This window comes from Calonectris borealis, chromosome 12, assembly GCF_964195595.1.
Source record: "Calonectris borealis chromosome 12, bCalBor7.hap1.2, whole genome shotgun sequence".
In the NCBI taxonomy this organism is placed as follows: Eukaryota; Metazoa; Chordata; class Aves; order Procellariiformes; family Procellariidae; genus Calonectris; species Calonectris borealis.
Window position 1 is genome coordinate 23,787,774 of NC_134323.1, and position 27,068 is coordinate 23,814,841.

At 51.2% G+C, this 27,068-nt stretch overlaps 1 protein-coding gene and 3 long non-coding RNA genes across 6 annotated transcripts in view; 3 read left to right on the plus strand and 1 right to left on the minus strand.

Annotated features, from left to right (window-relative positions):
- LOC142087457 (carbohydrate sulfotransferase 5-like) overlaps nucleotides 1-412 on the plus strand; it is a 43,954-nt gene extending 43,542 nt beyond the window's left edge. Inside the window, exons 5-6 of one of the 2 annotated variants that reach the window (XM_075161780.1) lie at nucleotides 5-65; nucleotides 171-412. In XM_075161780.1, the coding sequence (XP_075017881.1) occupies nucleotides 5-55 (51 nt within the window). In that variant the 3' untranslated portion in view covers nucleotides 56-65; nucleotides 171-412. Of the gene's footprint in view, nucleotides 1-4 lie in introns of both variants that reach the window. The other variant, XM_075161779.1, reaches the window with a different exon arrangement.
- A 4,807-nt stretch (nucleotides 413-5,219) lies between these two features.
- On the plus strand, nucleotides 5,220-17,445 carry LOC142087463 (uncharacterized). 2 transcript variants are annotated; one of them, XR_012675452.1, is made up of 6 exons: nucleotides 5,220-5,303; nucleotides 13,837-14,001; nucleotides 14,493-14,598; nucleotides 15,708-15,847; nucleotides 16,069-16,144; nucleotides 17,293-17,445. It is a non-coding gene; the product is annotated as an uncharacterized LOC142087463 (long non-coding RNA). The 2 variants fall into 2 exon arrangements; XR_012675453.1 differs by lacking the exon at nucleotides 5,220-5,303 and having other exon boundaries at nucleotides 13,977-14,246.
- On the minus strand, nucleotides 5,836-9,035 carry LOC142087464 (uncharacterized). Its single transcript, XR_012675454.1, has 2 exons — nucleotides 8,406-9,035; nucleotides 5,836-7,901 (listed from the first exon to the last, which is right to left on the minus strand). It is a non-coding gene; the product is annotated as an uncharacterized LOC142087464 (long non-coding RNA).
- A 3,392-nt stretch (nucleotides 17,446-20,837) lies between the features above and the next one.
- On the plus strand, nucleotides 20,838-23,610 carry LOC142087465 (uncharacterized). The gene is made up of 3 exons (XR_012675455.1): nucleotides 20,838-20,898; nucleotides 21,159-21,427; nucleotides 21,604-23,610. It is a non-coding gene; the product is annotated as an uncharacterized LOC142087465 (long non-coding RNA).
- Nucleotides 23,611-27,068: the final 3,458 nt, after the last annotated feature.

The following is a 27,068-nucleotide window of genomic DNA, read 5'->3' on the forward strand; positions in this document are numbered from 1 at the left end:
CCAGGCTTTCCCAAGAAGCGTTAGCAGCCTCGTAACTAGCGACAGAGAGTCCTGATGTGTTTTTGGTGAGTTACTGCTTCAGTAACGTCCTTTTTCCTTAACCGACAGTGTGTAATTTTGACTTCAGTTGGAAAGAGATTTTCCAGAATGGAAATCGTTCTCATTCAAAGGAGTTGCCTTTTATGAACTTCCCATCAGAATGCATCTTCAGAGATGATGTACTTGGCAGTAGAAGTCATCCGCAATGAGACTGCCAGCCGTCTCGTTGGGGGGGCCGTCTGCCAGCCTGCGGGACAGGGGCTGGGGGGGGCTGCAATCATTTGGGGGGGGCCGCCCCTCCTTTATTTTTCTAGCAGAGCCCCCCTTTTTGGCGGGGGTGCGTGTGTACATACGTAAATGGCATTATTAAAGTAACGAGCTGCCAGTTGGGGCCGTTTCCCTCATTTTGTGCCTTTTTTGGGGCTGAATAAAAAGGGGGGGTTGGGGGGTCTGGGGGTGTGATGATGTCATTTGGGGCACCCCAACATCACTGGGGGTGGTGATGATGCTGTGGAGGAGCAGGTGAGTGGGGAATGGGGGGGCCACGGGGAGGTCCCCCCCAAAAAGGGGGTCACAGCCCAAAAATGCCTGAAAATTCACGGGGGGGTGGGTGTGGGGGTGTTCAAAAAAATTTTAAAAACTGTAAATATGTGTGTAAGGTGTTGAAGTAGAGAAAAATCTGATTTTTATGTATATTGAAAAATAATATTCATTTATATGCACAAAAGAATTTCAAAATAAGAACCTATATCTACTATGTTATATAAAGGATTTTAGCGTATAAAAAAATTCTAAGTAGACGTATATAGGGTTTTAAAATACAAAAATAACTCGCGTACATATAAATTAAAAAATAAAGGACTTTAAAATGCAAAAAAGATGATATATTTTGTATATGAAGGAATTTAAAATAGATAAAGTCTGAATAGATAGAGCTATCTACACTTACTACCTGTTACATGGTAAGTCTAATTAGATATTATATGTAATATAAGAAGTTATATATAAATGTAAATAGATATCTAAGTCTAAATAGATATAAGTGTAAATTGATACCTAAGTCTATAAAGACACAGGTGTAAATATAGGTAAGTGTAAATAGAGAAGTCTATAAAGATATTTAGTGTCAAAATACATAAGTCTAAACAGATATATAGTCTGAATAGGTATTACATGTAGTAAGTGGGAAAGAGGGGGGAAAGTGGGAAATGGGGGGGGAAAGTGAAACATAAATATGTTCCCTAAATACATGTATTTGTATGTGTAAATAGATACATAAGTGTAAATGTCTATGATAGATAAGGTTTTTCACATGCAAAGAAACCCTGTTTATAGAAAGGATGTAAAAAATTGACACCACCTGCTGCCCCCCCCCCCCCCCCCCCCCCCGAAATACCTCTCTATTGAAGATATAAAAGCGCTTTCAAAAGCTTCCCCTTTCCCCTTCACCTTTACCACCTTTTCCCGTCCTGATTTGGGGCCGGTTCCCCCAACAGGGATTTTCCCCTGCGGGGCTGTGCACACACAGAGCGGGACCTGCTGCTGTGGCATAAAAATACCCCCAAACCCCTGAATCAGGGTCGGCGGGGGGGGGGAAGAAAAAACAAATCACAATTTTGGGTGAAAAATACCCAACTTGGAGCTCCTGGGAAAGCCAAATCCACCTGGATTTGTGCAGCTGGAAAGCAGAAAACCTCCCATTTTCATGCACAAAACCAAAAGCAAAAATCACCAATTTTTATGTTGTGGAAAAGCGCTGAAAAACCTCCAAGTTGAATATTTTGGAAAAGAAAAAAACCCCAGTTTTCATACTACAGAAAAGCAAAAAACCTCCCAATTTGGGGTGAAACACCAGTGGTTTGAGGGGCATCGCTTGGGGTTATCCGGTGTGGATTATCCAGTGAGGGTCAGTTATCCAGAATGGATTATCGGTTGCGGGTTGTCCCAGGTGAGTTATCTGTGTGGATTGTCCCGGGTGGAGCCCCTGGTGTAGGTCACCCCCACGCATGCCCCTCCCCATGTCTGTCCCCCCCTTTCCCACGCGAGGCTTTCCCCTGCACCCCAATCCCACCCCACTCTCCCTCCTCCTGCGTTTTGGATTTGTGCTGAAAACAGTGTTGGTGACACAGAGGTGTGTTACTGCTGAGCAGTGCTTGCACAGCACCAGGGGCTGTTCTGCTCCTCACCCTGCCCTGCCAGCGAGCAGGCTGGGGGTGCACGAGGGTTTGGGAGGGGACACAGCTGGGACAGCTGACCCAACCTGACCCAAGGGATATTCCAGAGCATATGATGTCCTGTAGTAAAACTAGGGGGGAGGTTGGCTGGGGGGCCGCTGCTGGGCCTCACTTCAACTTCAGTTTAAGGCCTCAGAAACTGCATTCACTGAAATCAGTGTAGGGGGAACTGATGGTTGTGGTTTAACTCAGCAGGTAGCTTAACAGCGCAGAGCTGCTCGCTCGCTCCCCGCCCCATGAAATGATTGGCTGCGGAGGGTATTTCAATGGGGTGGGGTGGGGGGGCGGTCCTGCAGGCCCTGGGGAGCGGTACCGGGGGGCTCCAGGCAGGGGAGGGGCTGTGAGCATCTGGGGAGTGGGGCTGGAGGGGCGTGAGGGCTGTGTGCCCTAGAGGGGCTGGGCAGTGGGGTTGGGGGGAGCTGTGTGCATTAGGGGGCTGGGGAGTGGGGCTGGGGCAGGATGCAGGCGCCTGGTCGGGGTGTTTTTGTGGGTCAGGGACAGTTCGTGGAGGGTGTTCGTGTGAGGGAGGGACAGTTTGGGGGTGTCCGAGGGACGAGGGGGCTGTTTAAGGGTCCATGTGTGTGAGGGAAGGGGCAGTTAGTGGGGGGGGGGGGGCAGTGTTTGTGAGGGGGAAGGTGCAGTTTGGGGGTGGATGTGGGGGGGGAGAGGGTAGTTAGTGAGGGGGAGGTGAAGTTTACGTGTGACCGGGGCGGGGGAGGGGCAGTTTAGGAGGGGGAGGGGCGGCTGGGGGAATCCACGTGGGTGCGGGCAGTTGGCGGGTGTTGGTGTGGCGGACGGGCAGTATTTTGTGGGTGACTGGTGGGGAGGAGGAGCCGCGCTGGCTGCGTGCCTGGCAGAGTTTGGGGGCGTGGTGTGGGGAAAGGGGGCAGGGCTTCAGCGCCACCTGTGTGGAGTGGGATCACGGGTCCTTGGGGTGGGGGGGCGTGACTTTGGGTGTTTGGGGCGGGGTTACGAGGTGGGGGCGTGGCTTGGGGTGCTCGGGGCGGGCCTGCGGGCAGGTGATGTGGCTTCGGGCGCTGCCTGCATCTGTCACAGTAGCTTTGGGTGGGCGGGAGTAGGTGTTTTTGGGGGTTTTGGGGAGCTGCTCATCTCCTCCGCAGTAGCTCCCCCGAGCAGCATGGCAGAGGGCTGGCAGGACTGCCCCGTCCTGGGACCGGGCTGGAAGTGGCAGAAGGTTGTATGGAAATCTGGGACCTCGTGTGGGCGCACTGATATCTACTACAAGAGGTACTGCTCCCCCCACCCACTCATCCCCCCTGAATGCCTGCATTCCCCCAGTCCCTCCCCCGCCTAAGATTTTTACCCCCTCAACACTAAACAGGACCCAGAGATCCTCCCCACAAGTTGGCTTTGGGAGTGGGGCTGGCTCTAGCCACACCCCTTTCAGGTCTAGAGCCTGCCTCCTGGGTCTAAGCCCTGCCCCCTGTCAGGTTTGGGGCTCCCCTCTAAGCTTGGACCCCCTGGGTGGTTTCACAGCTGCCCAGGAGCGATTTCAGGGCCTCCCCAGGAGCTTCTCCCCTCACCATTTTGAGCCACCCCGGGGCCATTTTGGGGTCCCCTCACTTCCAGGGATACCTCCCTTCCCACCAGTGGCCCCTAAATATCTGTTACCTGTTTCAAGGCCCCCCCCTCTCCTAGACTGTTTGGGTCCTGATGGGGGCATTTTGGGGGCCCCTGGGGTATGTTGAGCCCCTCCTAGATTTTGGGGGATTCCCCATGGATTTCATTCTCCCTGCCTCATTTCCACTTGCCCTTCCCACTGCTTCTGCTTGGATTTTGGCATCCCCTCCTGATCCCCAAGGTTTTGGGGACTCCTCCATCTCCCCTCCCTTGATTTTACCCCCTACTACCCCATTCCTGCTCCTGCCTCCTGCTGCTTTCCCTTGAATTTTGGGTGTCCTGCCATGGGTCAGTGATGCCCTCCAGGTTTTTGGGGGACACCCCTAGGGTTTTGCCGTCCCCCCTACCCCCCCAGTTTTGGGAGACTCTGACCACTTCCTCCCCCCTTGATTTTGTGCTCCACGCTGCCCCATTTCCACTCCTCCATCCCACTGCTTCTCTTTGGCTTTCTGGTTTCCCTCAGGGGGCAGCGACCCCCGCTGGGGTTTTGGGGACCCCCCTGGGGTTTTGATGTTGCTCCTAGTTTCAAGGATTCCCCCCATCTCTTCCCCACGTTGATTTTATTCCTCCCTTCCCATTTTTGCTCCTCTTCCCCAACTGCTTCCCCTTGGTTTTTGGGGTCCCTGGGATTTTGGGGACCTCCCAGTTTTGGGGCACACCCTATGTTCTTCTGCCCATTAATTTCACCCCTCACTGCTGCTATTCCCTCTTGACTTTTGGGGTCCCCCATGAGCCCCCCCCCGGGGGTTTGGTGCTTTCCACCTTGCCAGGGCTGTTTTTTGCCCCTGCCCCTTCAACCAGGGCTGGTTTTCTCCCCCATCAAGGCTGACTTTCTACCCTGTTGGGGTTGCTTTTCTCCCCCTGCCATGACAGGGGCTCATTTTTTCCCTCCCCATCAGGTTCAGTTTTTGCCCCATGCTACATCTGGGGCTGGTTTCCCCCCCTACTGGGGATGTTTTTTACCTCCCCCACTGCAACTGCTGCTGTTTCCCTCCTGGCAGGCACAGCTGAAGCTGGTGGAGGAGATGGTGCAGCGGCAGGCAGCACAGGCAGCCAAGCTGTGGGCGCAGGCAGCTGCCCAGGAGCAGCGGCTGGGGCAGCAGCAGGAGGAGCAGCTCCATGGCCTGGAGATGGAGCCGCGACATCTCCATAACCTTGTCCAGGAGCTCAAGGTGAAGCCCGGGGCGGGGTTTGGGTGGGGGACGAACTATCTGAATTCCCTCCTTGTACCACTAAAATAACAGTGTCTCTCCTTCCTCAGGGCAACATCTGTGTATTCTGTCATGTGTGGCCGGTGCTGCCTGAGGAGGAGGAGCAGCAGAAGGGCCTGGAGCATCTCTACTTCCCCCCAAGGACAACAAGGTGCTGGTGCTCTCCAAGGCAGGGGAGGTGAGTCGCTTTGGGGGTGTCTCCCTGTCGCTTACCCCTATTTTGAGGGGCTGAGGGTGTCTCTGCTGCTAACGAACCCCTCAGCTGTCCTTAGTCCCCCTCTGATGGGCTCAATGAGATTATTTAGGACAAATGGGGGGTTTTAGCTGCTCCCACTCGCTCCAGGGGGTGAGGACAGAGTTGGAGACCCCCCAAAACCTCCTTTTACACTCTCTAAGTCTCATGTGGGACACAAGCAGTGAGACAATGTCTTGGATTCCGAAACCAGGGGTGTGACCCTGTGCATAGCGCAGCAGGTCTTCAAGGGCGCCTGGGAGCTGGCAGAAAAAGGCTGGAAAGTGAGTTTAAAAAAAAAAAAAAAAACAAAATTAAAATGTTAACTCCATTTTTGGGGCATTTCTGGGTTTTTTGGGGCTTGGTGTGATGCTGGCGGGCAGTATGCTTTCACTGCCAGCTTCCTGGAGATCTACAACAAATCTCAGTGGGATCTGCTAGCTGGCCATGACTTGCAGAAAACAGACTCCACAATCTGTGAGATTGTAAAGTAGGTATGTTTATTCAGCGCTGGGCGGCACGGGGGGTAACCCCACCAAAGTTGTCGCGCCTCAACACGGTACTTGCCAGAAATATATACAGCGAAATGTTGCATATACATTATATGCCTATACATATACATGACCTATCCCCGCTTTGTATTAAAATAAGCTTCAAGACGTTATTTCCATGAGCCCCTCCTATCTACGCTTGCGCATTGCCTCCTGGTGGCGGTCGTCGGGGGTCGTGGGGATGAAGGTTAGTGGTTCCTCTTCGTCACCGCTAATAACCCCCGTCTTTGCGCAGACTCAGTTGTTCCTTGGCCTTTACCCAAATCACAGGGTTGGTTTCAACTAGCTTCAAACAAACTCCTGGTTCTTATCAGGAACTGTTGTTGCGATTCCTCCGCTGAGCCTTACAAAAATGTTGCAACTAATGTACTAAGTTATTTCGCCCATAGTTTCAATTCTTTAATCACTCATCCCTTCTCGTTCACCCTTTCATTCCCCCCTTTTCTGAAGAGTTAGTAAATTCTTTTACTATGTTCGGTTTAACATAATGTTTCTTTATCTAGTGTCTTTTCGAAATATTTATTGGACTCAAGTCTACGTCGTAGTTGATTTTTCTTCCATTCACTGTAAGAGTCTCCTGTGTTTTTGAAACACCATAGACTACATCGAACCGTAATACAGAGAGCTATAAACATAACAATAATTATTATTATTATAATAAACAGTTGTCTAAGCCATGTTAAATTCGGTAACCAGGAGGTAAGTTTCTCCCATAGTTCCTGAAGGCCCCAAGATGTATCATCTCTAGTTACTTCATGGAAAAGTTTAGCTTGCTTCCAAATTTGAGATAGGTCCTTTTCCACTTGTCGCTCATGATTGATATATGTACAACATCGCTCTCCTATAACCATACACAACCCTCCTTGCTGAGCGAACAACATATCCAAACCCAACCTGTTTTGGAGAGTTACCTTACTCAGGGAGGAAACCTCTTCCTGGAGGGCTTTGATAGCTTCAGCGGTGCTATTACTTAAAATTTCTAGAGCGGCCAATATATTTACTAAAGCCTTCTCTAATTCACTTACTCCTAACCAGGGGAGAAACCACCTAGCAAAACTATGGAATCCAGTATTTCTTTCTATTAATGGATTAGCATTCCGTTTTCCTCTAAATTGTTTCATATAGGTTTGTAACAGTCCATCTGATCCCACCCAATCTGTAAAGTTTCGTTTAGTTTCAATATCTGGTATTATAGTTCCCATAGCACATTTACCTGCCCATCCCAGAGGCAATACTTTATATCCCTTGGATCCACAAATCCAGTACCACCCTCGTCCAACTGGGGTGGGCCAGCCTTTGGGAGTAGTATTATTTCTTCGTCTAGTTTGTTTGCTAGCCCACATATTTGCACTTCCATAACTAATATACGAGGTGCAATTGGGATAATCTCCTACAAATTTCAAATTTTCACACCCTTTACTCGTGCAATTTCCCCCTATATTGCTCTCCATTCCTGTAATATTCTCTATTCGGCACCTCTGAACACAAGGCACTCTTTGGGTATCGTTCCACAATGAGCTTAAATCAATCATCCAATTTAGATTCTCTTGTCCAACATCTATGTATTCTTTAAGGGACATGTTCTGAAATGCCTTGGTTATCCTAGAATCATTTGAGAAAATTGTGGCAATTACGGGATAACCACTACCTAGACTCTTTGGCAGGTGTGAACACATCCAGCAATTAGTCCAATTCATAACTCCAGCGATTTTATTATGGAGCTGTAAAAAGGTATTACTTTCCCACGTATACACTGTTCTTGCCCATAGTCCTATTATACCTACGATGAATACCCATGAATACCCATTTTTCGTTGAAAGTGTAATTTTAGGGGTCCAGTTGGCGTTGATTTCCATAGTGACCGAGGGGCCTTTTTCACTCTGGTATGATGGATCCAGGCGCTCTGTTCTTCAATCTTGATTGCTGTGAAGGAGGTAAGGAGTACCTGGAATGGTCCTTCCCACTGTGGCTCCAAAGTCTTTTCTGTAAGAGACTTTATATACACATAGTCTCCAGGTTGTATGTTATGTACAGGCCCATCCAAACCCCTACTTCGAGTCCCAACCACATGCTTCTCAATTTTACTGAGTTGTTTGCCTAATGCCACCATATAGGAGGTCATGATTTCATCCCCAACTTGTGTAGACATCCCTTTCTGTATTCTATAGGGTCGTCCATACAAGATTTCAAAAGGGCTCAGTCCTTCTCTTGCTCTTGGCCTAGTTCGTATGCGCAAAAGAGCCAAAGGAAGAGACTGAGGCCAGGCCAAGTTAGTTTCCTGTCCCAATTTCACGATCTGCTGTTTGATTAAGTGGTTCATTTTTTCTACTTGGCCACTTGACTGAGGGCGATATGGGGTATGAAGCTGCCAATCTATGCCCAAATAACGGCTAATTTGTTGTACTACTTTTGAGATGAAATGTGGTCCTCTGTCAGAAGATATGGTTGCTGGAACCCCAAAACGTGGTATTATTTCTTGTATTAATGTTCTAGTTACCTCCCGAGCCTTGGCTGTTCTGGTAGGGAATGCCTCTGGCCAACCTGAAAAGGTATCAGTCAACACCAATAAATATCGATACCCCCCTTTTCTTGGGAGTTCTGAAAAGTCGATCTGCCATTGTTGTCCAGGCCCGTTGCCTTTCCCAATTTGGCCCATTTCTGGTTTGGGGGTATTCTTGGGATTAATCTGGAGGCAAAGATCGCACTGTTGAGTTACTTGTCTCACAGTGGTGTATAGATTTCTGGCTACAATCTCTCTAATTAGGTGTTTATATAAGGCTTCTGCCCCCCAATGTCTCTTCTTATGTTCCTCCCTTATCAGAGACCATGTTAGATAGGAGGGAATGATTAGTTTCCCTTGTGGGGTGAGAGCCCACCCCTCTTTATTATATGTCCCTTCTAAATCCGTAATAAGCTTTTGATCTTCTTTTGTATATTCTGGCTTACCTTCTAGGGAGATTCGCCCATCAGGGACTAAAGCTCCTTCTGTTTTTACCTTTGCTTTGGCTGCCTGTTTTGCCTCTCTGTCCGCCAGCTCATTTCCTCTTTCCAACTCCGAATTCACTTTCTGGTGTGCTTTAATGTGCATGATCGCCACTTTCTCAGGGAGTTGGACTGCCTCCAACAGTTTCAGGATTTCCTCTGCATGTTTGATGTTTTTACCCTGTGTGTTCAGTAGTCCTCTCTCCTTCCAGATTGCTCCATGCGCATGTACAACTCCAAAGGCCTACTTCGAGTCTGTATAGATATTCACAGCTTTGCCTCGGGCCAATTCCAAGGCGCGAGTTAGAGCAATTATTTCTGCCTTCTGTGCAGAGGTATTCATGGGCAAAGACCTTGACTCTATTACTTCCTGACTGGTGGTAATGGCATATCCGGCATGTCTTTTACCACTTAGAACATAGCTGCTTCCATCCGTGAACCAATTTTCCGTGTTTTCCATAGGACTGTCTCTCAGGTCCGAACGGCTCGAATATGTTGCTTCTATGGTTTCCAGACAGTCATGATGCACTGGTTCTCCTGTGTTTTTACTGAGGAAAGAGGCTGAATTGACAATGTTAGTGACTACAATCTCCACATCATCTTGTTCTACCATTATAGCCTGGTATTTCAAGAATCTTTGTGGGGAAAGCCAGTGTCCACCTTTCGCTTCTAGTACTGCAGATACTGTATGGGACACCAACACAGTCATTTTCTGGCCCAGAGTGAATTTTCGGGCTTCCTGGATGTTTAGTACTACGGCCGCGATCGCTCGCAAGCATCCAGGCCAACCCTTTGCAGTTGCATCCAATTGTTTGGAAAGGTAGGCAACTGCTCGTTGATATGGGCCCAGATCTTGCGCTAATATGCCTAGGGCAATCCCCTGCTTCTCGTGGGGAAAAAAGGAAAAATGGCTTACTTGCATCTGGGAGTCCCAAGGCTGGGGCTGACATCAGCGTCTTTTTTAGCAGCTCAAAGGCCCGTATGGTCTCTTTGTTCCATTTAAGGGGTTTCTGCTCAGTGGTTGTTAGTGCGTACAGGGGTTTAACAAGCAGTCCATAGTTGTAGATCCACAGTCGGCACCACCCAGTCATCCCCAGGGAAGTTCGTAACTCCTTCACCGTTTGCGGTCTCGGAGTTTGGCATATTGTTTCTTTTCGGGCCTGTCCCAAAGTCCTTTGTCCAGCACTGATTTCATAGCCCAAATAAATCACCTTGCGCTGTATTACTTGGGCTTTCTTCTTAGACACCCAGTACCCTTGGAGCCCCAAGAAATTTAATAGACTCACCGTCCAGGTGATACATTCATTCTCTGTTTCGGTGGCAATCAGGATATCATCCACGTATTGTAACAGTTTTCCCTTTTCAGATGGGATTCCCCATGATTCCAAGTCCTTTGCAAGCTGATTGCCAAAAATGGTAGGGCTATTTTTGAATCCTTGTGGCAACACCGTCCAGGTGAGTTGAGTCTTGTGACCGGTTTTGGGGTTTTCCCATTCGAATGCAAATATTTTCTGGCTGGCTTTATGGAGAGGGAGGCAAAAGAAGGCATCCTTCAGGTCTAAAACAGTAAAACAAGTTAGCTCAGGCGTTAATACAGTTAACAGAGTATATGGATTAGCCACTACGGGGTAGAGATCCTCAGTTATCTTATTTATAGCCCGTAGGTCCGGGACCACCCGATATGACCCGTCGGGTTTACGGACAGGTAGTATGGGAGTGTTAGTCGGATTTGCATTCCTTTAATAATCCCAGTTGCAAAAATTTTTCTATTATTGGCTGAATTCCCTCCCTGTCCTCCTTCCTTAGGGGATATTGTTTGATTCTTACCGGCTGTCGTCCGTCTTTGAGCTTAACCTCAACAGGTGAAGCATTCTTTGCTTTCCCTGGCACTTAGGTGGCCCATACCCCGGGATGTACCTGGTTCATGATTTCTTCGCTGATTTTTCCCTTCTGTAGGAACACTAGTTAGGGGTAAACTCATTATTTGGATATACTGCTGGTCATTTACCTCCAGAGTAATTTCTCCCTTTTCAAATTCAATTATTGCACCCAATTGTTCCAATAAATCCCTCCCCAGAAGTGCTTTTGGGGAGTTAGGCGTGTACAGAAATTTGTGGATGCCCCATTGTTTTCCCAGTTTATATCTCAGAGGTTCACAAAAATATGCCTTTTCACTTTGGCCAGTTTCCCCTTTTACCATGATACAGTCACTTCCCAGGGGCATCAAGGCTTGATTCAAAACCGAATACGTTTCCCCTGTGTCAACCAGAAATTCTACTTTCTTTTGCTCCTTCCCTAGCTGCATTATAACCAGTGGATCCACTAGGGTAGATTCCCCCGGTTCCCATCAGTCCTTTTTCACATGGGCCACTATCCTCGTCTTCTGATTATTCCACTCCTTTTCCTTCCTTTTCCATTTCTCCGGACATTCATTCTTCCAATGACCAAATCTTTTGCAAAACGCACACTGATCTTTGCCTAGCCGCTTAGGTATCCTTTCTTCCTCTTCCCTAACAGCCGCTATTATTCTCCTCTGCCCTTGCCTATAACCCTCCTCTCTATTGCTAAACACTCTCCACGCTTCATCCAACAATACTTCCAAATTCCTGCTTTCTGTAGTGCGTAATTTCTGGAGCTTACGTCTAATGTCCGCGGTGGACTGACCTAGAAACAAAGAAACTAGCTGTTGTATCCCTACTTCAGACCCAGGGTCCAGTGGCGTATTACGGCGCATTGCATCTCTCAATCGATCCAGGAATTCGGATGGGGACTCAGAGGGACCCTGTTTCACTGCATACAAAACTGACCAATTTATAGCTTTGGGGATGGCCCTTTCCATTCCTCTTGAGATCCACTCTTGATAGCCTTGTAGTTTTTCTATATCTGCTGATCCATTTGGGTCCCATTTTGGATCCTGGAGGGGGAAAAATTCCTTTACATCCTCTCTTGTGATTTTGTAGTGATCCTCAGCCAAATCTCCTGCTGTTTTTAAAATCAACTGCTTCTCTGTTTCCGTCATATATTCTAATAGCAGTTGTATGTCCCTCCAATCAGGGTTGCGCTGTTTTATTATAAACTGAAAATGCTTGGTTACCCCTATCGGATCACTCCTATAATCCTTTGCAACTTTTTTCCATTCCCCTAAGTCAGTAGTGGAAAAAGGTACCTTGATTAGCATTGTCCCACCCTCGGGTCCTACTGCTTCTCGCAGAGGTGCCTGCAAGGCTGTCGGGACAGATTTCTTTCTGGTGCGGGAAGATACTGGGCTATCCGGGGGAGTGGAAGTTTTGTCCGAGTTCGCACCCTGTTCCTGTGGTCGAGGGGGAGGCTTAAACAGGTCAGTTAAGTCTGGCTCTGGTGCCTGATGGATTTTGTTTACTTTAATACACCGATGCCCAATACTGCACGCTGAACAGCATCGTCTCAATTTACTTTCAGATTTTTTGTTATTTTCTCGCTCAAGTGCAAGTACCATAGGGTCCTGTGGCAGCACCATCCTGCAGTCCCTTTGCCACTCCGGATGATTTCGGAGGGTGAAAAACATATCTGCGTATGAAACTTCATCCCACTTCCCTTCCCTTCTTAAAAACAGCATCAATTGTAAGAGAGTATTGTAATCTATAGATCCATTGAATGGCCATTTAGCCTCACTTTCCAATTTATACAACGGCCACCATTGGTTACAATACTTAATGAGAGTCTTTTTACTTTCTGTCCCTCCAGTTCCAACAATATCCTTCCAATGGGCAAGCACACAGCCTAAGGGGCTTTTCTTCAAGATTTCCCTTTGAGTGTTACCCATTTCGTAACTCCCTCTATTATTGAGCTTTATTTTTGCCTTTCTTGAGTTTCCACCCAAATTGCCTCTTACAGTTTTTTACGGTTTTCTCCCAGTCCCTTTCCGATACTTCCCAGATTTCCGGAACTAATGTCCCTTTCCCACACACAAACTTCACTATTTCAGGCTTTTGCTGGACGACTTCCCTATCACGAAATTGTGAAGTCTTGAGACGGCACTTGGGACACTCCGCTCTCCGTTTACTGGAAATACAATACCATCTTTCCCTACAGAATTTACACCTTAACAAAACCCAAGCCTGGTGCCAAATGTCGTATTGTTTACGAACAAGTCCGCATACAAAACAAGGAATCACTCCCCTCAGTCCACCAACACAAGGGTTCCTAAAAATGTCTACAGGCTGTTCCCAATCTAGGGTTACTGTTTTTCCCGCAGGAGTTACATATACTCCTCCCAGATACAATCGCTCATTCCCCCTCCTTATCCAATTCCCTCCTTCGTTTAAATATTCCCAGGGTTCGAGCCCAAACCACCGAAGAAGCGATCCCCTCTGTCTTGCTCCTTCATTAACATATAGAGACATTTACAATCTTTCAATCTTTCCATACATTACGCACACATAAAGACAAAGACATAATTGCCAGCCGCTCTCCTCGCGAAGATCACAAAACAAAACTCTGCACTCACTCCGCAGCTGCGCTGCGTCCCAAACACACAAATGGTTCTAACATAAAATACCTGGGCGTTTCATAGATAAAGTATACAATTCATATTTTGGCTGTTATCCCTCCAGCAGCTGCAAATATAAAAATAGCCCAACCACAATTGCGGGGAGGTCCGCTTACCCGTCTCCTGCTTCTTATATACCAGTCATTAGCAGGTCCGTCCTGGTTCCCAACACTGGGATGCAGCAAAAACCTCAGATCCACTCGATCTACTCCCAAGATCGCTAGCGGCCGCTCTATCGGTCAGCGGATCCCCCTATTACCATGCAGGGTACCCTCCTACCATACGGGGACTATGCTGCATGCCAGACGTCTCTGCGCGATTTACCAGCAGCCCCGGCCACGCGTACGACTTACAGGCCCTTCTCCTAAAACATACCTTTTCCTTTCCGCGGGCTCAGGAGGTTCTTATCTACTCCCAGGGTGAGCGGCTGTAGTGGAGTCCCCTCCGAGGAAAGTGCTCGGGGCGCACCCAGGGGCGTCCGCTCCTCAGCCGATCCCGCAGTGAAGCAAAGAAATCTCCTGGCTGGCTCGCCAAAACTGACTTGCGGCAAACAGACTCCACAATCTGTGAGATTGTAAAGTAGGTATGTTTATTCAGCACTGGGCGGCACGGGGGGTAACCCCACCAAAGTCGTGCGCGCCTCAACACGGTACTTGCCAGAAATATATACAGCGAAATGTTGCATATACATTATATGCCTATACATATGCATGACCTATCCCCGCTTTGTATTAAAATAAGCTTCAAGACGTTATTTCCATGAGCCCCTCCTATCTACGCTTGCGCATTGCCTCCTGGTGGCGGTCGTCGGGGGTCGTGGGGATGAAGGTTAGTGGTTCCTCTTCGTCACCGCTAATAACCCCCGTCTTTGCGCAGACTCAGTTGTTCCTTGGCCTTTACCCAAATCACAGGGTTGGTTTCAACTAGCTTCGAACAAACTCCTGGTTCTTATCAGGAACTGTTGTTGCGATTCCTCCGCTGAGCCTTACAAAAATGTTGCAACTAATGTACTAAGTTATTTTGCCCATAGTTTCAATTCTTTAATCACTCATCCCTTCTCGTTCACCCTTTCAGCCAGCCGAAGCGCAGGGCCAAGCTGGAGATCCGGCAGGTCAGCTTGGCCAGTGAGGAGGTGCACATCCCGAACCTGTGCTGCATCCCCGTCGCCTCCGAGGAAGGGGTAGGGGGACCTTGATTCCCCCCTTTAAAGCTCAGATTGGCTGCGCGGGTAGTTTTGGGGGGTAACGGGGCGTCTGTGTCTCCCTGCAAGGTGCTGGGGCTGCTGCAGACGGCAGCCGCCAACCACTCGGTGGCCCGGGCAGCCCTGAACGACGGCTCATCCTGCAGCCGTGGCATCTTCTAACTCTGCATCCAGGGCTCCAACACTGCTCGGGACCTGTGCTGCACCTGCGAGTGGGGGCATGGGACCCTTTATGGGGGGCCACCCTTTAGAGGCTGTGGTTTGGGGTGAGCCTTTAGAGGTCACTGCTTTGGGGACGCTAGTTTGGGGTGGGCCTTTAGGGGCCACTGGTTCAGGGGCACCCTTTATAGAAGAGCTTTTAGGGGCCACCCGTTAGGAGCTCCTGGTTTGGGGTGAGTCTTTAGGGGCCGTTGCTTTGGGGCCACCTGGTTTGGTGTGAGCCTTTGCAGGGGCCACCCTTTGGGGTGAGCTTTTAGGGTAGGGACCACCTGATTTGGGGCTAGCCTTTAGGGGCCATGGGTTCAGGGCCAGCAGTTCGGGGTGAGCCCTTTTGGGCCCCTCATTTAGGGCCATGGGTTTGGGGTCACTGGTTTGGGGTGAGCCCTTTTTGGGTTCTTCCTCTTGGGGTGAGCCTTTTAGGGGCTCTGCTTTCAAGGCCACGGGTTTGGGGTGAACCTTTTGGGGCCATGGGTTCACAGCCCCCCTTTTGGGGCCACCAGTTTGGGGCAAGCCTTTTCAGGGTCATGAGTTTGTGGCCAGTCGTTTGGGGTGAGCCCTTTTTGAGACCCCCCCTCCTTCTGGAGTGAGCCGTTTTGAGGCTCTGTGTTTGGGGCCCCAAATTTGGGGTGAGCCCTTTTGGGGTCCCCCTTCTCGGGCCACAGGTTTGGGGCCACTGGTTTGGGGTGAGCACTTTTTGGGGCCCATGGGTTTGGGGCCACTAGTTGGGGTGAGCCTTTGGGGGGGCCCACCTTTCAATGCCGTGGGTTTGGGGTGAGTCTTCTTGGGGTTTCTCTTTTGGGGCCACCAGTTTGGGGTGAGCCCTTTTTGGGCCCCCCTGTTTTTGGGGTGACCCTCCTCTCCCCCCACAGCAGTGCTGAGCCTGGTGGACCTGGCAGGCAGAGAGCAGCTGGACGAGTTGCTGTTGGGCGGGGAGCAGCCGCATGAGTCGCAGGCCATCAATGCCAGCTTCTCCACCCTGGGGCAAGTTACCATGGCCCTTGCCAAAAAGGTACGGGGAGGCCCTGGGTTTGTGGGGGTCCTCAGGGCCCTCGCCTTAACTGCCAGGGTCCCCGCAGGAGCCCCATGTCCCCTATTGCAACAGCAGGCTGACCTACCTCCTGCAGAACTGCCTGGGGGGCTTTGCCAAGATGTGATTGAAGGGCTTGGGGGGGTATTTTGGGGGGCTGGGAGTTTTGGGGGACCCCACTGACACCCCAATGTATCCTCAAGATTGGTGTTAGTGAATCTCGCTCCCCTGGAGGAGAAATTCACCGAGTCCTTCACCTCCCTGCGCTTTGCAAGCAAGGTGGGGGGGGCGGGGGCTGGTTTGGGGGTGGGGGGTGGGCTGGTTTTGGGGGAGGGGGCAGGTTTTGGGTGGCTTTGGGAATGATTTGGGAAGGGGGAGATAGAAAATTTTGGAGGGGAGGTTTGGGGTACATAAATATGGTTTTGGGGGGTGGGGGTGATTTGGGAAGGGGGAGATGGGAAGTTTGGGGGGTGAGATGGTTTTGGGGGGCAGGGGAGCATTTGGGGGAGCATAGGAGGGTTTAGAGGGATGGGGGGCCCGTTTTGGGGGCAGACGGGGGTGATCTGACAAGGGGGATATGGGAAGTTTGGGAGGACTGGGGCAGTTTTGGGGGATGGGGATGATTTGGGGGCACACAGTTAGAGGAGCGGGAGATTGTTTGGTGGGTCAGGGGGCAGGTGGGTGTGATGGTTTGGGAGGCTGGGGGTCTGTTTTGGGGGGACCGGTTGGGGGGGACAGGGGTAGGATTTGGGGTGGTGGTTGGGGGGATTTTGGGGGGTCTGTGGGCGGTTCTGGGGGTCCAAAGTTCCCTCCCACTCCCCTCTCCACAGTTGAGCGAATGCGTGGTGGGCATGGCCCATGCCAACTGGAGGTAGCCCCTTGCTCCCCTGGCAGCAAAATCCATAGGGCGAGCCTCTTCCCTTTGGACATCTACTGTCTATAAGCCCCGCCGGCACCTATAGTGGCACCTATTTTTTTTTTTTTATGGATTTGATGTTTTTCTCAGTATATATTAGGGCTCCAACCCTGAGGATTCATAATAAACCTCAGAATTGGTTTTTGATATGGGTAATAATTAATAAAAAAAAAACTTAGTAGAGGCAAAATAAACAGTTAAAAGGGATAAAATAAATAGTTAATTTAAATTCTGGTTGTTTTGGGTCACGCCTTGCCGTGGTCCTTCCCATTTTGGGTGGAAAATGGTAATATTTAATTCTTATATTTCTAAGTTCAGGCGGGAGGACAGCGGAGTAGGGGCACAGGAGCCGCAATTGAATGCCCCGATAAAGATATGTTGAATTTTGCTTAAAAAAAAAGCAAATTTTTTTTTACGATCACAATTCATGTGTGTTTTATACCCATCTGGGGTGTTTTATTGTCGATATTGATTATATATCACACTGAGGACTCGTCGACTTTTAATTAAGGTATGACGAGTACTGTTTCCTCACCAAATCGTCGCAAATGACCGCAAGCCTGCCAGGATTTCTCTGCTTTCGGCCTCAAAATCTGGGTTATAGGGGAAAAAGGAGTAATATGTGAGTAAATATACACATAAATATACCCTAATAAATACATATATGCACATTCAATTACTCTTTTACTCTTGTTTTGCAATATCGCATTGTGTCCAAATTTATTATATCTGGTGCCTTTTCGACCCCGTTACCTGTTTTTTATTTTATTTTTGCCCCAACTTGAGCAGCTTTTGATCCTTTTTTTCCCCCCATATTTCCCTTGTGAATTTGGGGGGGTTTAGGGAATTGGTGTGACTCGGGTATCAGGGAACCGCTGGCATTAAGCTGTACCCACACTCTTCCTGCTCCCCTGGAGGAACAGTCTCCTCCAACGGGCTTGATTTCTTTTTAATTTATTGTTTCTTGTGAAAGACTGAAGGAAAATGGGTTTTCTTTTAGTCCTATTTAATGATTTTATGGGTGGGTTAAGGGCGAGAGCGAGCCCAGCACTTCCCCAGACCCTGTGCTGCCTTGTTTTGATCAATGTAGTATTAATTATGATTAATAATTTGCCCTCATGCCTCTGGAAACTGGCACCGGTAAAGTCGAAATACACTCCCCGCTTTCATCTTGAGCCCCTGCAGCCTCCCTGCCTGGCGGCATCATCGTGCTGGACGATGAGGACGAGGGGGTCTGCGAGCCTCCACACGGCACCTCCGAGGATGCCACCTCGGGGTCTCTGTTCCCCCTCCATCATCTCCATGTTGCTCCCTGGGTGTCTTCATCCCCCTTGGTGTCTCAGTGCCACCTCGGTGTCTCTGTGTCCCCTTGGTCTTTCCCTGTCACCTTGACATTGCTGTCTGATCTCAGCATCTCCTTGTTCTCCTGCAGTATCTCCATGTCATCCCACCTTGGTGTCTCTGTCTCCCCTCGATGTCTCTGTCCCCCTCAATCGTCTCCATGACCCCCCTTGGGTGTCTCCGTCCCCCCCAGTGTCACCGTGCCACCTTGGCATCTCTGTCCCCCCTCCGGCATCTCCGTGTCCCCCCTTGGCATCCCCATTGGCATCCCGCTTGATGTCTCACCTCGGCATCTCCCTTGATGTCTCGTCTCGGCATATCCACGTCCCCCCTTGGTGTCCCCGTGCCACCTCAGCGTCTCCATCTCTCTCAGTGTCTCTGTTTTCGCTCCATCATCTACATGTCCCTGCTGGGTGTCCACATGCCACCTTGCTGTCTCCATCCCCCCTCAGCCTTTCTCTGTTCCCCCCTCCCTCACCTCCCTGTTGCCCCTGGTATCTCTGTCCCTCTCCATCATCTCCGTGTTCCCCTTGCATTACATCTGTGTTTCCCCGAGGCGTCCCCGTGCCAGCTCAGCGTCTCCATCCTACCTGGTTGACTCTGTTCCCGCTCCATCACCTCCCTGTACCCCTGGGTGTCCCTGTCCCCCCTCCATCACCTCCGTGTCCCTACTGGTTGTCTCCGTCCCCTCTCCATGACCTCTGGGTGTCTTCTGGGTGTCTCTGTCCCCCCTGCATCATCTCCATGTTACCCCTGGGTGTCCCTGTCCCCTCCTTTGTCACTTCCATGCTCCACCTGGGTGTCCCTGTGCCGACTTGGTGTCTCCATTTCCCCTGGGTGTCTCTGTCCCCCCTCCATCACCTGTGTGTCCCTATGCCACCTCAGTGTTTCCGTTCCTCCTCCTTCACCTCCCTGTCGCTCTGGGTGTCCCTGCGCTGCCTTGGTGTCTCTGTTCTCCCTCTATCATATCTCTGTCCCCCCTTGGGTGTCTCCGCCCCCCCCCCATGATCTCCACATCCCCCCCTGGTTGTCACTGTCTCCCCTCCATCACCTCTCCGTCACCCCCCCCCGGGTCCCTCTATTCCTCCTCCATCTCCTCTCTGTCCCCCGTGGATTTCCCTGTGCATGGCATCTCCCTCTCTCCTGGATGTCTCTGTCCCCGCTCCAGCACTTTCGTGTTCTTTTCAGTGTCCCTGTGTCCCCCTCCATCGTCTCTGTCCCCCTCTCGGTTGTCTCTGTCCTCCCTCCATCATTTCCACTTCCCCCCTGAGTGTCTCCATTCCCCCTCCATCACCTCCCTGTCCCCCCCAAATGTCCCCGTGCCACCTCAGGGTCTCCCTCCCCCCCGACCCCTCTCCCTTTGCAGTTCCTGGAGCTCTGCACCCGTCTGAAGGAGGAGCACCCCGAGGTCATCCCCTTCCTCTGCGGCCATCACCAAAAAACCAGCCTGGATTTCACAGTCTCAGCTGAACTCGGCAAACTTCAGGAATTTTAATTTAGAAGCGTACGCATGATTACGTTCTAAAGAAGAGGGAACGTGAGGATACGTGATATCTGAATCGCCACAAACTGTGCCCACAAGAAGGGTGCCCGCAGCAGCACCCGCGTTGGTAGGCCGGAAGCTTCTGCGTTCTGAAACAGCTGCACGTGACCTAAGACATCTCCATCTCTAAGTGCCACTCACATCTCCAGAGTTCACTCTCTTAACTTGTCATTAAATTTCTATCCCTTCTCAGAAGTTTTTATGAAAAATAAAGAATAGTCCAGTTCAAGACCTATTTTATTCCTATGATTTGGGTACTTGTGAATGTTCCTTCGATAACGTGAATAAGGATTGCAAATGCGTATTGATGGTCATTATCGAGTACAGAGTAATTAAAAGCGTAATTAAAATATATTCAGATAATTAACTATAGCCAGAAACCACATCTGTATCCCAATTCACGTTTAAACTTTTTCCTTAATTTCAAATCATCTTGGTTTCTCTTGGACAAGGAACTACATCACATTTTCATTATAATCTAGAAAAATACTTATCATTGGGCTTTTATCATTAAATAGTTATCAATAAGACTGCAAGTCTGTCAAAGGCAATTTGCAATATGGTACACATTTTGCAAAAGCTGGGGGAGTGAACTTCAAGTGCTTAAATTGGATGTTTAAATAAGATAGAAAAAGGCAATTAAAAGTGTTCCGAAAATCATGGCCTCAAAAAAAAAAAAAACCAGCCTTCAGAATGGTTTCACTTTTATACTGTAAAGTGAATGTTTTCTGTCTTTTAACTAAACATAGGATTCCTTTTCCACTGAATATTACAGATGTCATGACAAAGCAAACATAGACTTTATTCTTCAAATTGAATCACTCGGTACCAATTTTATTTCTCACACTGTGAGAGACGCCCCCCCTGCTCCACGCTGCTGTCCGCCGGTAACGGCAATGCGGTCCTGCGGGGTGGTGCCGCCGCGCTCGTCGCTGCCTCCCGGTAAGGAAACGCCGCTGCCGCCCCACGTGCGCGCTGCCGGCGGGCGCTGGGCGCGCAAAGCGCGGAGCTGCAGCGCCGGTGCCGCCCCCGAGCACACGCCGCCCGGCGGGTGCTCCCTGCTGCTGCCGCCCCGTGGCCGAAATGCGGTACTGCAGCCCGGCATTCGCTCACCGGCTCTGGGCGTTCCGGCGCGCCGTCGGCAGCCGGCGCATGCGCTTTGCGGGGGAGCAGCATGGCGGTGCGCCGGGCGCGCTTCCCGGCGGCGGCGGCGGGTCAGGGCCGAGGTCATCGGTGAGGCGAGCGAGTCCCCTCGGCGGATGGGGCGGTGTCTCCTGCCCGCTGGCCGCTCGGGGGTGGCAGGACGGGAAGCTTCAAACTGCCCGCTGCGGCAGGCTCCCGGTCTGCTGGAGCCCTGTAGCCCCAGGTCACCCCCAAGCCCAGTCGGCAAGCTGGCCTTTGATGCGTCTCCACAAGCCCCTGTAGAAGGAGAGGATGCGGCCAGGGGCAAGCTACGGTAATATCGGTCGCTGCTTTTTCTTTCCCTCTTTCAGAGGCTGCACTGAGGATGTGGTTGTTTGTTCCTGCCTTGGGGATGCCGTTGATGGCACCCGCCTCAGGCTTGCGTGGGTTGTCGCTGCCCGACCTCGCTTTCCTCGCAGCGTTGGGGCAAAAAGGGGCAGGCGGAGCACGTATTGGCTGTGGACAGGGGCTGCCGCGGCTGAAGCTGGAGAGGCCGGAGAAAGGTAAAGAAGATGACATTGAAGGCCACGTGGCCGGCTGCTGCCTCCCGCTGCAGGCAAGAGAGAGCTTGCCTCTCCAGGTGAGGAAGGATCCCTCTTTGTAGTCCGCAGCAGGCCAGGCCGCCAACACGGACCGCAGGGTCTGTATGCGTCACCAACGGGCGCGGTACGGTCACGTAGTGCACGAGCGAGCGAGGCTACTTGTGTAGGAAGCCTCGTCTCGTCAGAGCTGCGAGATACCCACGTATTCTTTTAGGTGGAGGACAGCAAAGCGACCGGAGTTACAGAAGAGGAAGGGAGGAGAGAAGGAGAAAGAAGCGTCTGAACTGTCAAATTCTCCCGGCAGTGCCGAGAGCGAGAGCTGCGGTGAGTCCCAGGCCCTCAGGGCACTGTCTTCCCTCATGCATCCTGGGCCCTCCCGGCCCCTCCCCTGGTCCCCTCTGTTTCCCACGCTGCAGTGTTTTTCTTTGTTTTGTTCCCCTGTACCTCTTCCTCTATTCTTTGTCCCGCTCCGTCTCCCTCTTTTTTTTCATTCTCTGTCTCTGTTCTGTAGCCCATCGCGTTTTTTTCCTTTTCTATCTCTTTGTCCTGATCTGCATTTGTTTCTTTTTTCCCCACAATTTCTCTGGTCTATTCTCTGGCTTTCTTTTGCTCTCTGCACCTGTACGTGCAGCGCCGTGTCCCTGCCTTCCTTCCTCTATCTGTCCTTTCCTGCCTCCCTATCTCTTTCTGTCCTTCTGTCTCTTTCTCTCTCCTTCGTCCTGTCCTTCCTTCCCCCTGCCCCCCCATCTCTGTCCTGCTGTTTGTCACTGGTTTTTCTTTCTCCCACTCTCTGCCTGGGTTTTGTCACTCTCACTCTCTCTCTCTTTCCTTCAGCCTGTTTTTTCCTCTCTCTATTCGTCTGCCTCTAATGCTTCTTTCTCTATCTTTTAGTCCTGCTCTGTTCTGCTGCCCATCTCTGTCCAGTTCCCTTTCTGTTTTTTTTTCCTCTCTTGGTTACTCTGCTTTTCTTCCTGTCCCTATTTTTTTCTCTCTCTCTATTCCTCTGTCCTGCTCTGTGTTCCCTCCCTCTCATTCCCCCAGTGTCCTGGTAATATGCAGTCCTCCTGTGTGTTACCGGACCTTCTCCCTGTTGATTTTTTCCTCTTGCTCTATTCCTCTATCCTGCTCCCTAGAAGTATTTTTAAAATTCTCTGTATTTTCAGTTTCTCCCTCTTGGCCCTGTAGCACAATGCTATTATTTGCCTTTCCTCGTCTCTCTCTGTCCGGCTCCCTGTCCCCGTTTTGTAATTCCTCCCTCTCTGCCCTGCAGCCCGTCACTATTTTTCTGTTCTCTGTCCTGCTCCCTGTCCTGAGTTGTTAATCGCTCCCTGTCTGCCCTATAGCCTGTTGCATTTTTTTTTTCTTTCTCCATCGCTCTCTGTCTGGCTCCCTGTCCCTACTTTTCAGTTCTTCCCTCGCTGCCCTGCGGCCCGTCGCTATCTTCTCTTTCTCTGTCTCTCTCTGTACGACTCCCGGTCCCTTCTTTTTTGAAATCCATCCCTCTCTGTCTTGGAGCCCATCACGGTATTTCCTTTCTCTGTCTCTCTCTGGTTGGCTCTTGCTCCCTATTTTTCAATTTCTTCTTTCTCCATCTCTCTCTCTGGCTCTGGATCCCAATTTTTTAATTCCTCCTTCTCTTCCCTGTAGCCTGTCTGGTATTTTTTTCCCTCTCTTTATCTCCCCCTCCACCTCTGGCTCTCCGTCCCTATGTTATAATTCCTCCCTCTCTGCCCTCTAGCTGTTGCTGTACTTCCTGTGTGCATCATGCCGCGTCCGGGTCCTCGTCCCTCTCTTTTAATTTTTCCCTTTTCTCCCTGTAGCCTGTCGCTATCATTTTCTTTCTGTTTGGCTCCGGATCCCTGTTTTTTCCTTCCTACCTCTCTCTGCCCTGTTGGCCCCTGGTTATTTTTTTTTTCTCCTTCTTGCTCTGCCCAGCTCCGGCTCCCTGTTTTTTCATTCCTCCCTCTCTGTTACGTAGTCCGTTGGTATTTTTTCTTTCTCTGGCTCTTTTTCTCTGGCTCCCTGTCCCAGTTGTTCGGTTTCTTCCTTCACGGCCCCGTAGCACATTGTGTTTCTGTTTCTTTCTCCACCTCTTCTTTCCCAGCTCCCCGTCCCTCACTTCTAATGCCCCCCCGCTTCCTCCATCTCACTCTTTCTTGCTTCCCGTCCCTGTTTTTTAATTCCTCCCTCTCTGCCGCGTACCCTGTCACTTCTTTCTTTTCTCCATCTCTCTATGTCTATCTCGCTGCGCCCCATTTTCAATTCTTCTTCTCTGCCCTGTACCCCGTCGCTATTTTTGCATTACTCTGTCTCTCTCTGTCTGGCTCCCTGTCCCTATTTATTAATACCTCACTCGTCTTCCTGCACCCACCGCTATTCCCTGCGATCTCCCTCTCTCTCTGTCTGGCTCCCTGTCCCCAGATTTTAATTCCTCCGTCTGCCCCATGTAGCCTGTCTGGATTTTTTCCTCGGTCCCTCTCTGTGTCCGGCTCCCTCTCTCCGTGTTTTAGTTCCACATTCTCTGTCCCGTAGCCCCATGCTATTAGTCTTTCTCCATCTCTCTCTGTCCAACTCCCTACTGCTAGTTTTTATTTTTTCCCTATCTGTATTGTAGCCATCGCTGTTTTTTTTTTTCTCTCTCCGTGTCTCTCTGTCCAGCTCCCAGTCCCTGTTCTTTAATTCCTACCTCTTCCCTGTAGCCTGCTGCTGGTTTTTTCTATTCTACATTGTGTTCTGTCTGGTCCCCTGTCCCTATTTATCAGTTCCTCTCTCTCTGCCCTGTGGCCTGTCACTTGTCCCCATTTTATTTCTGCCTCTCTCTCTGTCCAGCTCCCTGTTCATGGTTTTTAAATTCTTCCCTCTGTGCACTGTCAGCCGTCCAATCTTTTGCCTTTCTCCATCTCTCTCTGGCCAGCTCTCTGTCGCTATTCATTAATTCTGCCCTCTCTGCCTTGTAGCCTGTCGCTTTTGTCCTCTCTCCTTCTCACTATCTCTGGCTTCCCGATGACCCTATTTTAGAATTTCCCCCCTCTTCTTTCTGTACGTGTTGCTATTCTTCTTGCTCTCCAACTGTTTTTTTTTTTCCAGCTCACTGTTCCTAATTCTTAATTCTTCCCTCCCTGCTACGTAGCGTGTAGCTGTGTGGTTTGTTTTGTGTTGTTCCCCCCATACGGCCCTTCCCTCCATCGTTCGCTGTGCCGGCTCCCTGTCCCTGTTTCATTCCTCCCTCTTTGCCCTGTTCTTATCGCTTTTTAATCTTTCTCCATGTGTCTCGGTCTGGCTTCCTGCCCATATTCTTTCCCTTCCTTCCTCCCTGTCTGTCGTGCTGCCCGTCCCAGGTTTTTCCTGCATCTCCATCCTGCTCCCTGTCCTTCTTTGTCAGTCTCTGTCCTGCTCTGTCTCCCTCTTTTTGCTGCTTCCCTTCCTCTCTTCCTGCTGCTTCTTTCTCCACCTCTGTCGGGCTCCCTGTCCCCATCCTTCTCTTGCTGTCCCGTTCCCTTCTTCACGCTTTTTCGCTACACCCCCCCCTCTAGCCTGCTGCCGCTTTTTTCTTCTCGTGTCCTGCGCCCTGCTCCACGTTTTTGGCAGCCTCCACCTCTGCCCAGCAGCCCATCGGTCCAGGAGCCAGCCGACCGACCGTCCATTCCCCGCCGAACCGACAAGCGTGGCTCTGAGTGACTGCCGAGGTGTCCCATGGGCTGGGGGAGCGTCGGGGGCCCCGAGCCCCGGAGCAGACTCGCTCCCAGGACTTGTTGCATGCGTGACTAAATAAACACTCGCCGTCTCCTTTGCCCTCACGGCGGCATTTGCACTCCCTTTGCACCGGGCGAGGGGCTGTGACAGAGGCCAGGGGAGGAGGTGACGCGGAGTGGGGGTCGGGTGATGGCCCTCTGTTCCTGCTGGGCTCCAGCTGCGGGCCGGGGCTGGAGGAGCCCCAGGTGCGGGCAGTGAGGCTGCTGGCGACGGCCCCTCCCTGTGAAGGGGTGGCTGCCGGGGGAGGGGCTGGTGCTCGTGCTGGTGCTGCCCTGCCCCGGCTGGCCGCGGAGGGGCCAGTGTGAATCACGGAGGAGCAGCGCGCTCGCCGAGCTGTGGCTACACCGGGGGCGAAGGTGAGCGGGGGCCGGGCGATCACTCGGCGGGTCCCGGGAAAAACCCGAGAAGGGCGGCGGTGCTTGTGGGGGGCCGGCCGGGCCGGCGGGGTCCGTGTCGGAGGCACGGAGCGGCGGCGGCGGCACGGGTGCGAGGGTGCCGCGCCGTGTCGGAGCCAGCGGCGAGGACTGTCGGGAGCCGGGCGGAGGGGCGCGCCGTGTCGGAGTCGGCGGCGGGGGCTGCTCGGAGCCGCGCTTCGGAGCGCGGGGTTGCGCTGGGGTCTCCGGGTGCGTTGGCGGGGGAGGGAACGGTGTCCCCGCAGGGTCAGAAGGCAGGGAAGGCTGCCTCGCGGTATGTCGGGAGCTGTAGTCCTGGGGTGCGGGGCTTCTGGTCGGACATGTTTGCTCCCCGGAGCATGCCGGAAGGTGTAGTCTTCCGGCACTTGGCTTCCGGGTGGCCATGCTGTGTTTGCCAGTGCATGCCGGGAGGTGTAGTTTTTGCGGACTTGGCTGCCCGGCAGCCGCCTTGCTCTCGAGCGCGTGCGGCGTGCCGTTGTCGTTGCTACCGCCGCGGCCCCCGTGGCGCAGCACGATGTGTAGTTTTGTTGCCGGTTTCTTGTGGTTTTCTGCGGGCTTCCAGCTGCGGCCGCTCCCCGACAAGCGGTGCAGCCGCGCGTCGCGAGCGCATGCGCGGTGGCGCGCCGCTCAGCGTCCGAATAGCGATACTGCCGTTTTTTCCCTTTCCATCTCTTTGTCCTGATCTGCACCTGCCTCTTTTTCCCCGTGCAATTTCTCTGGCCTGTTTCCTGGCTTTCTTTTCCTTTCTGCGCCTGTACGTGCTGCTCTGTGTCCCTGCCTTCCTATCTCTCTCCTTCCTTCCTTTTCTTTCCATCCCTTTGTTTTGCTCACTGTTGCTGTTTTTTTTAATTCTGTTTCTCATTGTCCCTGTCCTCCTTCCTGTTCATCTCTTACTCTTTGTGACCTCTTGTGCTGCTCTCTTTCCCTCTTATTTATTGCCCCACCTGTCTATCCCTGTTTTTTCTTGTGTTCCCCGTCCCTTTCTCTTTCGTGGTATCCCACTTTGTGGCTCCCTGTCTTCATCTGTTTTCTATATCCCTCTGTCCTTCCTCCTTTCTTTCCTTGTCCCTCTGGCCTACTACCCATCACTGCTTTCTCTTTCTTTCTCCATCTCTCTGTCTCGGTCCTGTTGCACTCCTTCTCTCTCTGCCTCTAGTGGTTCTTTCTCCATCTCTGCCCCGCTCCCTGTCCTTTTTCTCTTATTCTCTCTGTTCTCCATCCTCCCCCTAACTTTTTGTCTGTATATCTCCATACCACTGCTCGTCCCGTCGTTTCTTGCTATATCCCCCTGCCCAGCTCGCTGTCCCATTATTCCCCTTTGTTCTGCTCCCTGGCCTTTTTTGTCATCCTGCAGCCCAGCGCCAGTTTTCCATTCTCCCTCTCTTTGTCCTGATATGTTTGTCTCTTTTTTTCCTCCCTCAGTTCCTCTGGTTTGTTTCTTAACTTTTTTCCTCTCTCTCTCTCCTTCCTTATTTCTTTCATTCCATTTCTCTCTCGATCCATCTGTTCTGCT